This window comes from Neomonachus schauinslandi, chromosome 2, assembly GCF_002201575.2.
Source record: "Neomonachus schauinslandi chromosome 2, ASM220157v2, whole genome shotgun sequence".
NCBI lineage: Eukaryota > Metazoa > Chordata > Mammalia > Carnivora > Phocidae > Neomonachus > Neomonachus schauinslandi.
The window spans coordinates 53,111,733-53,130,724 of NC_058404.1; the positions used below are offsets into that span (position 1 = coordinate 53,111,733).

General features: G+C 38.2%; 2 protein-coding genes across 2 annotated transcripts; both read right to left on the reverse strand.

The window, feature by feature from the left end:
- Positions 1-5,754: 5,754 nt before the first annotated feature.
- Positions 5,755-8,029, reverse strand: DEFB134 (defensin beta 134). The gene is made up of 2 exons (XM_021698999.1): positions 7,972-8,029; positions 5,755-5,897 (listed from the first exon to the last, which is right to left on the reverse strand). Exons 1-2 carry the CDS (start codon positions 8,027-8,029, stop codon positions 5,755-5,757), a joined length of 201 nt encoding a protein of 66 aa, XP_021554674.1.
- A 6,518-nt stretch (positions 8,030-14,547) lies between these two features.
- On the reverse strand, positions 14,548-18,161 carry LOC110588627 (beta-defensin 43-like). The gene is made up of 2 exons (XM_021698977.1): positions 18,104-18,161; positions 14,548-14,702 (listed from the first exon to the last, which is right to left on the reverse strand). The coding sequence occupies exons 1-2, from the start codon at positions 18,159-18,161 to the stop codon at positions 14,548-14,550; spliced, it is 213 nt and encodes a 70-aa protein (XP_021554652.1).
- Positions 18,162-18,992: the final 831 nt, after the last annotated feature.

Here is an 18,992-nt window from a genome sequence, read left to right on the forward strand (position 1 = left end):
AGTCACCCCATCCCTCCCACCCCACCCCCCACTCCAGCAACCCTCAGGTTGTTTCCTGTGATTAGGAATTCCTCATATCAGTGAGGTCATATGATACATGTCTTTCTCTGTTTGACTTATTTCGCTCAGCATAATACCCTCCAGTTCCAACCACGTCATTGCAAATGGCAAGATCTCATTCCTTTTGATTGGCTGCATAATATTCCATTGTGTATATATACCACATCTTCTTTATCAAATGGAATTGTCTTCTAAGTTTCATTTTCTTTTTTTCTTTTTATGCTAGTATATAAAAACACAACTGATTTTATGACAACTTTTCATCCTGTAACTTTGCTAAACTCACCAATTCTAATATTTCTGAGTTACATTTTATGATTTTCTGCATAGAAGTTGTGTCATCTGCAAATAAAGATATGTTTACTCCTTTTTTTTTTAAAAACAAACTTTATACCCTCTTACTCATTTTTCTTAAGGAGTAATATGCATTGAGTAAACATATCCTCTTTTAGAGTGTGCGTTTTTAAGCTTTGACAAATACAGTTGTGTAACCACACCACAGCCAACATATAGAGCAATTGTGTCATATTCCTTCATATGCTTTTGTAGAAAACCTCTCCTGTTGCCCTCAATTCTTGGCAATCACCTACCTGTCTCCTGACCCTATAGTTTTGCCATTTTCAGAATGGCATTAAAATGGACTCCAATAGCATGTAACCAGTAAAATTTGGCTTTTTAAATTTAACATAATGCATTTGAAGGGGCGCCTGTGTGGCTCAGATGTTAAGTGTCTGCCTTTGGCTCAGGTCATCAGGTCATGATCCCAGCGTCGGGATCCCCGCTGGGCGGGAAGCCTGCTTCTCCCTCTCCCACTCTCCCTGCTTGTGTGCCCTCTCTTGCTGGGTCTCTCTCTGTCAAATAAATAAATAAAATCTTAAAAAAATAATGCATTTAAGATTTATTCATGTTGTAGCATATATCAGCAGATATGTCAGTATCATTCCCTCTTTTTAAAAAATTTTAATAGATTGTAATTATTAAAAGAGCAGTTTCAGGTTCAGCGAAAAATTGAGTGGAAGGTACAGAGATTCCTGTTTACTCATTGCCCCCACATTCCCCTGCCCCGCCTCCTCTGCTATCAACATCCCGCACAAGAATGATACATTTGTTACAACTGATTAATCTACATGGACACATCATTATTGCCCGAAGTTTGTAGTTTACATTAAGCTTCACTCTTTTTTTAAATTTAAATTAAAAAAAAAATTTATTTATTTGACAGAAAGAGACACAGCAAGAGAGGGAACACAAGCGGGGGGAGGGTGGGAGAGGGAGAAGCAGGCTTCCTGTGGAGCAGGGAGCCCGATGCGGGGGCTCGATCCCAGGACCCTGGGTTTATGACCTGAGCCGAAGGCAGACGCTTAACGACGGAGCCACCCAGGCGCCCCCACTTTTTTTTTTTTAAAGTAAGTTTTATGCTCAACATAGGGCTTGAATTCATGACCCTGAGATCAAGGTTGCATGCTCTTCCGACTGAGCCAGCCAGGCACCCCTAAGCTTTACTCTTGATGTTGTACATACTGTGGGTTTGGACGTATTGACATGTGTCCATCATTATGTATTATACAGAGTATTTTCCCTGCCCTAAAAATCTTCTGTGCTCTATCTATTCATCTTTTCCTCCCTTGAAACCTCTGTAAACCACTGATCTTTTTATTGTCTCCATAGTTCTGCTTTTTCCAGAATGTCATATAGTTGGAATCATACGGTATATAGCCGTTTTAGATTGGCTTCTTTTACTTAGCAATATGAATTTAAGTCTCCTTCATGTCTTTTCACAGCTTGATGGCTCATTTGTTTTTAGTGCTGAATAATATTCCATTGTGGATGTACTATAGTTTATTTATCCATTCACTTACTGAAGGATGTTATGGTTCCCTTAGAGTTATGGCAATTATCAGTAAAGCTGCTAATAACATGAATGTGCAGGTTTTTATGTTTTATCAATTTCTTTGGATAAATACCAATGAGTGTGACAGCTGGATTGTATGATCAGAGTATGTTTAGTTTTTTTTTTTTTTAAATATTTTATTTATTTATCTGACAGAGAGAGACACAGCAAGAGAGGGAACACAAGCAGGGGGAGTGGGAGAGGGAGAAGCAGGGTTCCTGCTGAGCAGGGAGCCTGATGCGGGGCTCGATCCCAGGACCCTGGGACCATGACCTGAGCTGAAGGCAGCCGCTTAACTGACTGAGCCACCCAGGTGCCCCGAGTATGTTTAGTTTTTTAAGAAGCTCGCAAACAGTCTTCTGAAATGGCTGTACCATTTGCATTCCCACCAGCAATGATAGAGTTCCTGTTACTCCACATCCTTGCCAGCACTGTTGTTGTCAATGTTCTCAATTTTGGTCATTCTAATAGATGTGTAGTGGTAGCCACCTGGCCTGCAGGCTTCCCTAATTCCCTGAGTGCCAAACTCATATTTCCCCACTCTGTGGCTGGCTCCTTGTGTCTGCTTCTAAGTGTGGTGGCAAGAATGAGCCCTGGCAGATGGGAGTGCACACAGTAGGGAAGGCAAAGTCTATGGCAAGGGAAAAATCACAATTTTGGGCCGTAGCTCTACCTTTGGGAAAACAAGTTTTCTAGCCATCAGTCTGGTGCATTGAATTTTGAGAGAAGACATAAAAACGTAAGAATTCTGCCACAGCAGGGCACTTGAACTATGGAGCAGGTCTATCCATACAAGGTCAGAGAAAGCCCCAGATATAAGCAAGACTAACAAAAAGTGTCTCCCATCTGAATGCAGCTAGTAATGATTGGAGGAAGACACTGTTACTTGAGATGTGAGATCAGCAACACCAAGTTCCAAGGAACATGAAGAATGAAGGAAACATGACATCACAAAAGGTCACAATAATTCTCCAGTACCTAAACCCAAAGACAAAGAAATCTGCAATTTACTTGATAATTCAAAAGAGCTATTTGAGAAAACTCAAAAAGAGAATGAACTCTTTTGGAGTAAAGCAAATAATTCATAGTTGTTGACTCAGAGGAGCATGAGTTGCACATTCAAGCAAATACACAAATAAATGGACGTTTCCAATATTTAAGCAAGCTAATAGGATTTGAAAGGCAAATCCTGAATGATAAATGTCCTGAAGTAGAAAGCATCAGAAAATCAACATCCTGCTCTTTATGGAATTCCGATCCAATTAAGCAAGCCATACATGATCATTTTTATATTCTAACTGATTTTAGGACACATTCAAAAATTCAAATATCCTGTGACATATGAGAAGAGGAGGGAGAAGAGGATGTCTGTATCTTCTTGGCTTATGGTCACAGGAAGCAACTGGTGAAGAGAGTCAGTCCCAATCCAGATAAGCTGAGTGAAAGGAGAAGACCAGGTTAAAATCGATCTCTGTGGTTGTTGCCCTGATCTCAGAATCTCTAAAGGCAATTCTAGTTCATTAGCTCCTTGGCTAATTGAGAGAGGTCAGTTCCACTTCTTATTTAAGTCAGTTCTAAGTAAAAATGAATTTCCTTAAGGACAGAGCTTTTACTTGCTCTCGAGTCTTCTCAGAATCTCTATTCCAACTTCTAGAATAAAAGTATCACTTTTATTCTTTCTTTATTTTATTTTTTCTTATTTATTATTGAAGTATAATTGACATACAATGTTATATTAGTTTCAGGTGTATAACATATTGATTCAACAATTCTGCACATTACTCAGTGCTCACCATGATAAGTCTGGTCACCAGATATCATCTTGCAACATTATTACAATATTATTGACTCTATTCTCTATGCTGTATTTTTCATCACTGTGACTTATTTGTTTTATAACTGGATGTTTATATCTCTTAATCACCTTTATCTATTTCACCCATCCCCCGACCTACCTCCCATCTGGCAACCACTTTGTTCCGTGTATTTAAGAGTCTGTTTTGTTTGTTCATTTGTTTTGTTTTTTAGATTCCACATATAAGTGAAATCATATGGTATTTATCTTTTTCTGTCTGACTTATTTCACTTAGCATTATACCCTCTAGGTCCCCCCATATTGTCACAAATGGCAAGATTTTATTCTTTTTTATGACTAATATTCCAATGTGTATATATATATATATATATTACATATATATTTTATATATATTACATATATAATATAGATATATTTTATATATTTTATATGTATAAAGAAGTGGTATATACATTATATATCTATATATTACTTTGTATTATATATATACTATACACACACACATACACACACACACACCACTTCTTTATCCATTCATCTATTGATGCAAACCATGTATTATTTTTTTTAAAATTTTTTTTAAAGACCCTATTTATTTATTTGAGAGAGAGAGACTGAGAGAGAGAGAGCATGAAAGGGGGGAGGGTCAGAGGGAGAAGCAGACTCCCTGCCAAGCAGGGAGCCCGATGCGGGACTCGATCCCGGGACTCCAGGATCATGACCTGAGCCGAAGGCAGTCGCTTAACCAACTGAGCCACCCAGGCGCCCAACCATGTATTATTTTTAGAGAGTGCAGTTTTGCCACTGATGAGTGGGATGTCAGGGAGTGGTATCTGAAAAGAATTTTGAAGGAAGTTTGCTCTAAATTGTGACAATACCCTTCCACATTTTGTTGCTTTACTGAGATATTTGGTAAATACATTATTTTAAAGAAGGCTTTTGATCTTAGAATTAAATTTCTTTTGGATGTGTCCATGTACAGAGACTAGCCATAGTTAACCAATTTCTTTTCAGTTCCATATTTACAGGAGCCCAGAAAAGCTAGAGGTTGCTTGTGTAATATACACACTTTGTATCAAAGAATAAAACAGTTTGCAGCTACCATTTTTAATAACAGAGTTCATTTCCTGACAGGAGAAGTTGTAGGTTTGCCTACCACACCTTCATAAGGTTGACTGGGAAAGAAAACAGTGAGTCCAAATGAACTTAGAAAATGTATTACTTACATACACAGCAAAGTAAGATCAGCATGGTGTTAGCTCCTAGGGCCACAGGAGGAACCCAACCAAAGGGGCCAGATGATGGGTGGCAGAGATGTTGGGCCCCTCTGCTGCTGAGGAGTCAACTGTAAATGATAGCCAAGTGGTCTGATAGCCTGTAGCTGAACCTGAGGAGGTTGAGGTGGAAAGTCCCATGCTTTCACTTCATGAAACCAGGGAGGTGGCTGAGAACCTGCTTCGTGACTGCCCATTACAACATGGCCTTTTTCCTGTGTTTCAAGAAGAACTGCATGGTCAGACTCAGTCAAGACTTCGGCCAACCTGCAGTTAAGCCTTGTCTATGCAGTCTATGTGAGAAGCATACAAGGTCATCAGGGCCTAGGGCAGATCTGTTTCTCTAAGATGCACAGTCCAAAGAGAAAGTGAATGGAGAGCTGAAGGGATGGAAGGGTAAAGCTTAGGTGTGAAAAGATATTTCTGCAACTCAAAGCCTCTATAAATAATTAAGACATCCTTTCTATGAGGAAAGAGAGATAAAATATATCCTAAGTTTTCATGAGAAGCTTAGCTGTCTTGAAGAAGGCAGCAGCTCAGCTTTTCAAATACAAAATCCTAAGATTCTGATGGCTTTTTAAAAAATGCTAAAAACCCACAGCTGTGGGCACATGACAGTGTCACAGTGTAATCTAAATTCCTTTGCTGTGTGAAAGATGGTGGAAAGGATGTCGAGGACTTTCAAGTTCATTGGCATTCTCTGGCTTCTCTTGTCAGGGGTCTGGGTTTCCTTTGACACAGCATTCCAGTTGAAACATACAGTAGGCAACTAACATTTCACTTGTAGAGCACTCAAGTCTGCAGATACCATTCCCATAGCATTTCCTGTGCATTTCTGATGCCAGTGGATTCAAGCCTGGAAAGAAAATGAATGGAAAGATAATTCACTATGGGTCTTTCTGGACTGTAGAATTGGTACTTCCATTTTTTTTTTTTTTTAAAGATTTTATTTATTTATTTGAGACAGAGAGAATGAGAGACAGAGAGCATGAGAGGGAGGAGGGTCAGAGGGAGAAGCAGACTCCCTGCTGAGCAGGGAGCCCGATGCGGGACTCGATCCAGGGACTCCAGGATCATGACCTGAGCCGAAGGCAGTCGCTTAACCAACTGAGCCACCCAGGCGCCCGGTACTTCCATTTTTATCAAACTAGATTCCAAGGAGACTTGATTATAATGTTTGGTTCTATAATTGAAAAAAAAAATTAACTACAGCTTTCCTCCCCCTCCGCCTCCATTCATACATTGAAACCCTAAATTCCAATGTGGCTATATTTCAAAGATAGAAATGTAGTGATCCGAAGGGACAGGTGCACCCCAATGTTTATAGCAGCAATGTCCACAATAGCCAAACTATGGAAAGAGCCCAGATGTCCATCAACAGATGAGTGGATAAAGAAGATGTTGTATACACACACACACACACACACACACACACACACACACTGGCATATTATGCAGCCATCAAAACGTGGATGGAACTAGAGGGTATTATGCTAAGCAAAATAAGTCAATCAAAGAAAAACAATTATCATATAATTTCACTGATATGTGGAATTTGAGAAACAAGGCAGAGGGTCATAGGGGAAGAGAGGAAAAAATGAAATAAGACGAAACCAGAGAGGGAGACAAACCACAAGAGACTATTAATCTCAGGAAACAAACTGAGGGTTGCTGGAGTGGAGGGGGGTAGGAGGGATGGGGTGGCTGGGTGATGGACATTGGGGAGGGTATGTGTTGTGGTGAGCGCTGTGTATTGTGTAAGACTGATGAATCACAGACCTGTACCCTTGAAACAAATAATACATTATATGTTAATAATAACAAAAATACATGGCAATAAAAAAAAAAATAAGAGGTGTTCCTAACATGCAAAAAAAAAAAAAAAAAGATGAAAGCCTGAGAAGATGAAGCGTAGTGGTCTGCATAACAAGATAAGAAATTCCTACGGAAATGATGAGCTTTGGGAATGCATAAGGCACTAAAGGCAATATTGTAGACTATCTAGTTGGAAGTCTAGAGGCCATGAATGCATTGCTATAAACCATAATGGAATTGGTCCCATCAGCAACTTCAAGAGGCCCGGATTGTATGGATTCTTAAATCCAGCCTATTGAGTCACATGACCCAAAAATCTGGTTCATCTGCCTAGAGGTTACTTGAGGGAGGATGAGAAATTAAATGGGATCCTATAACATCTGGATTTGAACTGACTCAGTAGCCCTGAGTGAAGAGAATATTCAAGAAGGGATTTTTAAAGTCAGTAATGAATATGGTCAAGCTAAACTATGAGACCAGTCAGTGCTCTCTCTCATGTCTCTCTACCTGCTCTCATCTGATCAGACATTTCTTTTAGCACATAAAGCTTATTAATTCTCTTGGAACAAGCCATTCCAAATCTGTTTCTCCATGTATCTAAGGCATCTACAAATAATGAATTTACTATAAGCAATTTCAGCAAATTAGAAAGCTTAACAAATTGTGTTATCACTATTTGTTGGTTTTGACTATTATGCCTAGACATGTTCCTCACTTAGGGACAAAACAATAGTGGCAAAACAGGATGGGGTATTATTAATGATGATATAATGATAGCTCTCATGAGCCTGGTACCCTACGTGTGATGTACAGGCCTATTCTATACATTATCACACTTAATCCTTACAGGACGCTGAGATTAGTATTATTGCCACTTTGTGAATAAAGAAACTAAGATTCAGAGAAGATTAGACTTTTGCTTAAAGCTGCATGGCTAACAAAAGTTGGAGAGCCAAGATTCAAGCTCAGGTTTTGCTAATGTCAGACCGGTTGATGCTGTTTCCGCTTTGAAAATAGAAGGGTCCATGGTGGGAAGACATTCATAGGTTTGCTTAGTGGAATTGCTCTTCTAGGCAAATGACCTGCCTCCCCGCACCAGAAAATTCCCATTTTACCTGCCACCACTGGGTCCCAAAAGAAGAGCAAGACAAGCACAATGAGGAGAGGCTTCATGGCTGAGAGCCTCCGTTGAGGAGGCTGGTGGCAGGGTCTGACTCTGGCTGTCAGAGTGCAGAAAGGGAAGGTTGAGCACGCCCTCCCATACAAACCTCTCAGGTCTGGGGTATGCCCTGCTCCAGGTAGATATGCTACACTGATCTTCCCTGAGGCAGAGAAGCTGGTAATGCTTATGTGCGGAAAAAACTGACGGCCCTTTCCCCCTTTGACAGCTTTTCCTATTGACAAAGGCACTGCTCCCCGACCTGGATTTTCCAAAGGTACTAGTGGAGACCTGAGAACTATACTTTTTCTTTTTTTAAGTAAACAAACATAATTTTTTTGTTACTACAAAAATTAAATGCTAATTTTGGACAATTTATAAAATATTAAAAATTACAAAGAAGGAAAAGTTAACACTTGAGCCCCATCTCTCAGAAACAACCCATGTGTTTCTTAAGAAAGTTTTAGGTATGCCTAGTTTATTATTTAATATTTTGTTATGAATAGTTCTGAATCATATACTTGTAATCAGATATCCTGCTTTTCTAACATGATATATACCATAAGTATTTTTTGTCTCATTAAAATTCTTCATAAGTGATATTTTTCAAAGTTGCATAATATTCTGTCAAGGTCTTTTTTAATAGCTATCACTATTTAAAAAAACTTTATTGAGATATAAATGCCATAAAAATTTAAATATTAAAGTGTACAATTTGATAAATTTTGACACATATACTTTTTGGAAACCATCATCACATTCAAGATAGTGAACATATCTGTTACCCCAACCATTCTTTATAACTTTTCTTCCCCAGGTTTATTGAAGTATAATTAGCAAATAAAAATTGTTTATGTTTAAACAATCAAATGTGATGATTTGAAGTACATATACATTGTGAAATGATTATCACAATCAAACTAATTAACACATCCATCACCTCAAATAGTTACAATTTTTTTTTTTTTGGTGGTGAGTATATGTAAGATTTACTTTCTAAGCAAATTTCAAGTATACATTATTTTATTAACTGGAGTCACCATACTGTACATTAGATCCTCAGAACTTACTCATCTTATAACTGAAAATTTGTTTCCTTTGGCTAACATCTCTCCATTTCCCCCACTTTCCAAATTCTGGCAATTACCACTTTACCTTCTAGTTCTATGAGTTTGATTTTTTTGAGATTTCATATGTTAGTGAGATCATACAGTATTTGTCTATATATGGCTTTTTTCACTTAGCATAATATCCTCTAGGTTTTTTCCATGTTGTTACAAATAGCAGGGTTTCCTTCTTTTTTTTATGGCTGAATAATATTGCATTGTATATATACCACATCTTTTTTTTTTTTAAGATTTATTTATTTGAAGAGAGAGAGAGAGCATAGGGGAGGTGGTGGAGGGGTAGGGGGAGAGGGAGAGAATCTCAAGCAGACCCCCAGCTGAGTGCAGAACCCCATGAGGGCTCTATCTCACTACCCTGAGATCATGACCTGAGTTGAAACCGAGTCGGATGCCTAACAGACTGTACCACCCAGGCACCCCTCCTATATATTTATTGAAAAAAATCTGTGTGTAAGTGGAGCCATGTAGTTCAAACCATGTTGTTCAAGAGTCAACTCTATACTATCTATTAGAAGCAATTGGCTCAATAGGAAAGGATTACATAAAAGCATGGATACCAGGAGGCAGGAATCATTGAAAGCCATCTTAGAAGTTGCCTACCCTACACCTGAATTTTGCTTGGGAAATTTCTTACTAATTTGTTAGATTTTGATTTTAAGAATATTAAAAAAAAACATATTTCATCTGTTTTTCCCCCCGTTTTCAAAAGTCTAAAACACTTAATTCACCAATATTATATTCCGAACAATGTGTACCTTTTCCCCTCGAAAAGAGAGAAAGAGCAGACTTCTGCATGTCAAAAGACTATGTTCAAAATAACCAAAGTATGGAAAGAGTCCAGATGTCCATGGACAAATGAATGGATAAAGAAAATCTGGTGTGTGTGTATGTGTGTGTGTGTGTGTGTGTGTGTATTTACAATGGAATATTATTCAGCCATCAAAAAGAATGAAATCTTACTATTTGCAACAATGTGGATGGAACTAGAGGGTATTATGCTAAGCAAAATAGGTCAGTCAGAGATAGACAAATATCATATGATTTCACTCATATGTGGAGTTTAAGAAACAAAACAGATGAACATAGGGGAAGAGAAGGAAAAATAAAGTAAGATAAAAACAGAGAGGGAGGCAAATCATAAGACTCTTAATTATAGGGAACAAACTGAGGGTTGCTGGAGGGGGTTGGGGAATAGGGTAGCTGGGTGACGGGCATTAAGGAGGGCACGTGTTATAAAGAGCACTGGATGTTAAATGCAACTGATGAATCACTAAACTCTATCTCTGAAACTAATAATACACTATATGTTAATTAATTGATTTTAAATTAAAAGAACTTAAGGAAGGTAAAAAATAAAAAAAAGAGTTCTAGGCTCTACTGACTGAGCCAGCCAGATGCCCCTAAAAATCCAGATTTCTACTTCTATCAAATAAATCAGAAGATATAGCAACATTCTTTTGGCATCCCTTGCATGGCAAGAATCTGCTAGAACTGAATAGAAGTTACCCTTCATGTAAGGCCTATATGCTCCATGGTTCCCCTCTCCTCACCATTCCTCAAACTTCTCCCCAATACTGAGACATGCATTAATTCCCACTTGTCATAATGAACTTTTGTTTTCTTATAATAGAGAAATATATCTCTGTGCAAGACTCTCTCACAAATGGGGAAAGGAACTCAGAACTGCCAACTCAGGGAAGTCTTTGAGGTACTCTGACATGACAAAGAAAGTGTATGAAGTATGGAAGGGGGCCCCCCAAGCCATTATGTACTGTTGTGCAATGCACCTCATTGCCTCTGTGAATGGTGCCCCCTAGGGTTGTGCAGTGAGCAATCTGCACAGCTGTTCAGTGCATTTTGGAGGCATGAGAAAGATACAGAGGTGGCACAGACCTGTGAGAACAGAGCAAGCAGGGGATGGCCCCCAAAGGGGTGGAAACAAACTGAGGGTTGCTTGTGGGGGAGGGGAGAGGGTGTATGGGGTAACTGGGTGATGAGCATTAAGGAGGGCACTTCATGGAATGAGCACTGGGTGTTATATGCAACTGATAAATCACTAAATCCTACCCCTGAAACTAATAGTACACTATATGTTAACTAAATTGAATTAAAAAAAAAAAAGACTATGTTCTTTTGGGCACTGGAAGGAACTCTTGGATTCGGATTTTATGATAGATTTTGGAGAGTGCAGATGAATTAAGAGCTTATTCATTCCCTAAACCAAGTCTTGAATAAGGTAGAGGAAGAGGGATAGAATAGGAGTGAAGGAAGATGAACAGTACACAGAGTGAGGGGGAGGGGTGTCCCTGTTTTTCTCTCCGGTCTTGGGTTTCATATAGTGGGAGGCAAGGGAAATGGGAGGAGGTAATGGAGGATAGAAGCTCTGGGTAGTCTGATGGCAAGGTGCACTGGTGTTTCTTTATGTGAATGGAGCTCAGTGAGGCGGCAAGACCATAGCGTAGCACACTGACTGACTGGTTTTCAATGGTAGATAGGTCTGAGGTAGTCTCACAGCATTGGCCCCCCTTCCCTCACACAGGTTCTCCCAGTGTGGGAAGAGAGTAATAGTAGAACCCTTGTATGACTGACATCACCATGGATGTGGTGGAACAATAGCTATTCCCACTGGAACGTCTAGTAAACTAGAATGATGCTGGAGTGGCAGAATCATCCCATACACTAAAGAATGAGCCTCACCCAAAGAGTTTTAAGAATTTTATGAAAAACAAGAAGCAACTTAGCAGTTATACATTGGCTAGGGACCGAAGACCAAGCAGGAATGATGATTATGTTGGTAATGTTAACATAATCAATGCTCTCTCAGATGTCTTACCACTGTTTAAGTCCTCTTGAACTTACAAAAAATTTAGAGAAAAGAAGCAACTCTGAATACACCGAGTTTAAGTTTCTGTGACCAGGAGGAATGAGGTTCATAATAGGAATTAGGTTCATTTATTAAAAAAAATAAAGTTACACTTTTGCAAATGTGCCCAGTGGACTGATAACCATATCCTCTGCATGACTCCATTATGCTGAAACATCTCCTATTGACTCTCCCCCTTCTCCTAACCTACTTTCTCTTCTGGACTCTTCAGTTTAATGAGCTGTATTGCTAACCATCTCTGCCAGCTTTGAAATCACAGTATCATCTTTCATACCTTCTTCTCATTATGTCCTATGGCCACTAAATTCTGTCAATCCAAAGCAGGAAAGAACGTCCAATGGAAAAAAGACAGTCTCTTCAACAAATGGTGTTGGGAAAATTGGACAGCCACATGCAGAAGAATGAAACTGGACCATTTCCTTACACCACACACAAAAATAGACTCAAAATGGGTGAAAGACCTAAATGTGAGACAGGAATCCATCAAAATCCTAAGGAAACAATCAACAAAACCAAAAGACAACCGACAGAATGGGAAAAGATATTTGCAAATGACATATCAGATAAAGGGCTTGTATCCAAAATCTATAAAGAACTTATAAAACTCAACACCCAAGGAACAAATAATCCAATCAAGAAATGGGCAGAAGACATGGACAGACATTTCTGCAAAGAAGACATCCAAATGGCCAACAGACACATGAAAAAGTGCTCAACATCACTTGGAATCAGGGAAATCCAAATCAAAACCTCAATGAGATACCACCTCACACCAGTCAGAATGGCTAAAATTAACAAATCAGGAAACAGCAGATGTTGGTGAGGATGAGAAAGGCAAACCCTCCTACCCTGTTGGTGGGAATGCAAGCTGGTGCAGCCACTCTGGAAAACAGTATGGAGATTCCTCAAAAAGTTGAAAATAGAGCTACCCTACGACCCAGCAATTGCAAGAGGTTGAAAATAGAGCTACCCTACGACCCAGCAATTGCACTACTGGGTATTTACCCCAAAGATACAAATGTAGTGATCCGAAGGGGCACGTGCACCCCAATGCTTATAGCCGCAATGTCCACAATAGCCAAACTATGGAAAGAGCCCATATGTCCATCAACAGATGAATGGATAAAGAAGATGTGATACACACACACACACACACACACACACAGGAATATTATGCAGCCATCAAAAAAACAAAATCTTGCCATTTGCAATGATGTGGATGGAACTAGAGGGTATTATGCTGAGCGAAATAAGTCAATCAGAGAAAGACAATTATCGTATGATCTCACTGATATGAAAAATTTGAGAAACAAGACAGAGGATCATAGGGTAAGGGAGGGAAAAATGAAACAAGACAAAACCAGAGAGGGAGATAAACCATAAGAGAATCTTCATCTCAGGAAACAAACTGAGGGTTGCTGGATGGGGGATGGGAGGGATGGGGTGACTGGGTGATGGACACTGGGGAGGGTAGGTACTATGGTGAGCTCTGTGAATTGTGTAAGACTGATGAATCACTGACCTGTACCCCTGAAACAAATAATATATGTTAATTAAAAAATAAAAGTTTTACTTCAATGTGTCAAAAAAAAAATAAATTCTATCAATCCTACTTCTGAAATCCATCCCGAATCTCTTCTTTCTTCTTAGTCCTCACTACCAGTGTTCCAGTCCTAGATTATTGAAATATAATAGTGTTGAATAAATATATTGGTTATATAAGATTGTATATCTCACAAGTAGAAAATATACCTATTTTCAAGACCACATGAAATTTTAACAGATATCAATTTTATCTTAGATCACAAAGAATGATTCAATAAATTCCAAAAAGCTATAGAACAGATCACATTCTCTGGTCCCATGAAATTACAGTTAACACGGAGCTTACACTGGGGTCAGGCACTGCTTAAGAACTTCACATCTACTAATATAATTCTCCTAACACCATGATGTAAGTACTATTGTTATCTCATTTTGTAGATAAGGAAACTGATGTAGAGAGAGACTCTAGAACTTGCCAAAGATCAGACGGTACATTATGGGGCTGAGATAGAGTATTATAGATGAAACAACAACATGGTAGTGGATATAAATGAAGGAAGTTAATGTAAAAGCACACACATGAAAAGAGTGTAAGCCTTCATAAAATTCATATTTACTTTAACCATTTAAACATATAATTATCACGAATTTCATTTATCCTTCATATTAATTATCCTTGTATAGAAAAGAGAGTTTTAAACACTTTCAGTTTCTTTTCCTGGAATCTGAAGAAGATGGAGTTGGACATTTCACCACTTCTTTTTTTAAGATTTTATTATTTATTTGTCAGAGAGTGAGACAGAGAGTGAGTGAGCACAAGCAGGGGAATCAGCAGGCAGAGGGAGAAGCAGTCTCCCTGTTGAACAAGGAGCCCAATGTGGGACTTGATCCCAGGACCCTGAAATCATGAAGGACCCCCGGGGTCATGACCTGAGCCAAAGGCAGCTGCTTAACTGACTGAGCCACCCAGGTGTCCCTACCACTTCTTTTTTTTCTTAAGTTTAGTTTTCCTCCATTTGCAGCAGATGGTCCAGTCAGAGCAGTATCTGATTGCACGTTCATCAGCATTGCACTTCATTCTGCAGTTATAGGTTTCTAAAGAGCATGTGTCTTTAAAAAATGAGGTCCTGGCTTTGAAAAGAGAAAAAAAAATTATATTAGGTTATATTTTTTATTTTTATCTTTTAATGTCTAAAGTGTTCTATGATAAATTAAAACATCAGTAGAGAACTTTCTCAGAAAAAAGTAACAGAAAAAAATACAGAAGACAAAAGCAGAGATACTGAATAAAGATTAATGAAGATCTTTTCCATAGGGTAGGTAAATGGGGCAGTGAGCTGAAGAGGAGAGTTTTCGATGAGAACTGTTATGGCATATTTCTGTGTAAAATGAATAATTTGTTTAGGGGTGGGGATTCATGATGCAAGAAACAATGTTTGACTTCATGAGTGAAGTCTTTAAAAAGCGAGTGGGGATAAAAATCTAGTTGAAAGTGGAGGGGTTAACCTTAAATCAGAATGGAGAGAAGGCAGAGTAAGATAAAATTAGGTGAAGGCATATGGTGGTGGGAAAATGAGGAAGTTATCTCTTGGTACTTTTACTTTCTTGGTGAAATAAAAAGAAATCATCAACTGAGAATGAGGGAACAGAGGAAGCTGAGTCTTGGTTCTAACTGTCCAGTACATTTGGGCTCAAAGCCATGTCTCCTTCACTGAGGAAATTTCTAAGATTGCACAAACTCCCATAAGTCATAATTTCTCACTTTGGTTTCTCTCTCTCTCTCTCGCTCTCTCGGTGTCACATAGGAAAACTTGGGAAACTCTCTGGCATTATTTCCTAAAGTTGAAGATACACATGTTCTATGAAAAAAGTTTAATTCCTAGGTATATATCTGATAAGTATGTGTTCACATATACAACAAGAATCATTGAGCAAAAATTCATAGCAGTAATAGTATTTATAGCAGCCAAATCCTAGAAACAATCTAAATGTTCATCAACAGTAAAATGAATAAGTGTACTGTGGCATATTACTATGATGGAACACTATATAGGAATAAAAACTAATGAACTTCAGTTGTACACAGCAACATATTTGAATTTCATGCATGTCGTATGGAGTAAAGTAAGCCAGTTACAATATCATTTCATTTATATAAATTGTAAAGCAAGGTGACAAAACTAAACAATAGCGTATAGATATATGTGCTTAGGTGACAGAATCCTAATATATGTTTTCCTTCAGCCAGAACCCTAATGTTTGGTTATCTACCATTCTTCTAGATATCCTAGGCATAAATCTGTATTAGTTTAAGCCAATGATAGTGTTCTCTATTTCTTTGCCAGTGATTAGTTTGAGGGTGGGTATGCAATTCATTTCTGGGGAACTTCTGAGAAAGTATTCCTTGTCAATAATGAAGAAATGTACTCCTTTTACTCTGGTGTAATGTGGTGGATCTGGATATGATGTTCAAAACAGTGACAGGTATCTTGCGACCATAGGAAAATCTAGTCAAGGATAAATCTGACTCTTTTCCAATACTTGACGGTGTGGATGATCTGCTGCATTAGCCAATTTCAGAATTGTCTGACCTTTGGACTTCTTATGTGCAATAATATATTTTCTTTATTGTTTAAGCCAGTTGAATCTGAGTTGTTTGTTGCTTGAACCTGAAAACATACTCACTGGTACAGCAAGCATTTACAGTAAAATGTAAAAAAAAAGAAAAACCCTCACAGAATGGGAGAGGATATTTGCAAACCTATGTCTGATAAAGGTTTAGGGTCCAGAATATACAAAGAACTGGCAACTCAATAATAAAAAACAACCTAATTAAAAAAGGAGTAAAGGAGTTGAATAGACATTTCTACAAAGAAGATATAAAAATGGCCCATAAAACATGAAAAGATGATCAACATCATTAAGTAGCAAATTAAATGCAAATTAAAACTACAATGAGATATTGCTATAGCAACTAAGATAATGATAATAACAAAGACAGACAATAGCAGATGTTGGTGAAGATGTGGAGAAATTGGACCTTCATGCACAGCTGGCGGGATTATAAGATGAAGCATGCAGCTGTGGAAAATTGTTTGACAATTACTCAGAAAGTTAAACATAGTTATTTTAAAAAAAGATTTATTTATTTGAGAGAGCGAGCAGGGGGAGGGGCAAAGGGAGAGGGAGACAAGCAGACTGCACACTGAGTGGGGAGCCCGACTCAGGGCTCGATCCTAGGACCCCGAGATCATAACCTGAGCCAAAATCAAGAGTCAGATGCTTAATCGACTGAGCCATGCAGGTGCCCCTAAACATAGTTATTGTATAACACAGCAATTCTATTCCAAGTTATATACTCAAAAGAATTGAAAATATGTCCACAAAAAAACTTGGCTATAAGTGTTCACAGCACATCATTCATAATAGTTTCAAAGTAGAAACAATCCAAATGTCCATTAACTGATGAATGGATGAGTAAAAGGTAATGTATCCATTCAATAGAAAACCATTCATCAATTGAAAGAAATTGAGCACTGAAGCATGCTACATGGATGAATTTTGAAAAACATGCCAAGTGAAAGAAAACAGACTCTAAGGGTCACGTATTGTATGATTATATTAAATATCCAGAATAGGTAAATTGATAGAGACAGGAAGTAGATTAGTGGCTGCCAGGGTCTGAAGGGAGGGGAGGATGGGGAATGACTATTAATGAACATGAAGTTTCTTTATGGGGTGATGAAATATTCTGGAATTAGATAGTGGTGATGGTTGCACAACTTTATGAATATATAGGAAACCACTGAAATGGTATACTTTAAAAGAGTGAATTTTATCTCATCAAAAATACATAAAAAAACAAGAACAATGAGGGGAATCTTGAATTGCCAGCTATTAAAATGTGCTCTAAGGTAGTGGGTGCATCAGAAGAGATAGGTAAGTCCATAGATAATAATATAAACCCCATTTATAAATCCAATGATTAATATATTTTTATCATATATTATTGGTGGATTTAAAAATTAACTTGGGAAGGTTAGATTGATTATTCAATAATATGCCTGTATAACTGGTCACCTGGATAGTGTTAAGATGGAATCTTAATTCCCAACATACCCAAAGTCATTTTTACTGAGACCCTTCCAAGATTGGTGATCAGAGTTCTGTGAACCACAGATAATGATGGGGCAGCCTCCTCTTCACCCTTGGCCATTCTAATCATCACTCACTTCCATTGTTTCAATTTCCCAAGTTTCCTGTGCTCTGTGAACATCCTCTCACCATCTTTGGATCAAACAGTAGTCCTTAAGTTAGAGTTCAAAATAAGTGAAATCACTGAAGGGGACCACCTTATGAATCTGTCCTTAGCATCAACTCTCCATTCCTCTTAGGGCCAAAGCACTCCTCTGACGTTCTTCATTGTGTGGTACGATCTGCACCTGACTAATTTATTTTCAAATACTTGGAAGACCTTTTATTCTCTCTCATTTATATTTTCATATCTCTGGAATGAAAGATTTCTGTCTTACCTTGAGGAACTATGGACAGCAAAGCAAGGACTCCAAGGATGGAATGCAAGACACTCATGGTTGAATAACTGGAGAGAATCAGTAGCTGTGATGAAGAGAACTTCTTTGTATATTTAGTACTCAAGAGATGAGTTGCTGTATGATTATTGAACCTTTTAGTAGCAAGAACATTTCTGTGTTCCAATGAGCCTTCATATCAGGAGACAGCATGCAATGGACATGACTATCAGTCATTCAAAGTACATTTGTCAAATGTTGACAGGTTGTAGGCAAAGACAGTAGGATGCACAACACTTACGGAAGAGGGGCAGCCATAGTGAAGGAAGAAGAGAAAGTCTGTGAAAAACCATTATCTTATGGCTCCTGGCAGAACTGTAAAGGTTAAGGCATTTCCAGAGTTAAAGTATTCAATTTATTTCCTCAATAACAGGAGGAGAAACACTATTATAACAGCATGTCTATTTATAAATATTTTTTGGAATGTATCTTACCAGACTTAAGCAATGAAATTACATTTAAAACCATATACAGGCTACTGAGAGATTAAAAAAAGCTTCTATTTGATTGCCTTCTGTCCAACTACCTGAATGAAACTGACTCATTTTTATATCTAAAGTCTTAGGTAATACAAATTGTTTACACATCACAGTTACATGTAATGTGAGAGGAATCAAAAAGAAAGAGTGGACCTTTGATGCACTTAGGACAGCAAGTAATACAGAAAAATCAATGGCAACGCAACACGAGCATATGGCTGACAAAGTGGCATAAATGACCTCACAGACACGAACGACATGAACATAAGGGAACACCAGAGTAGTTTGGGTGGCTTAGGGAATGCTTAAAGAAGGCACAGTAAAAATACCAATTTTAGAAACTGCAAAGTGCA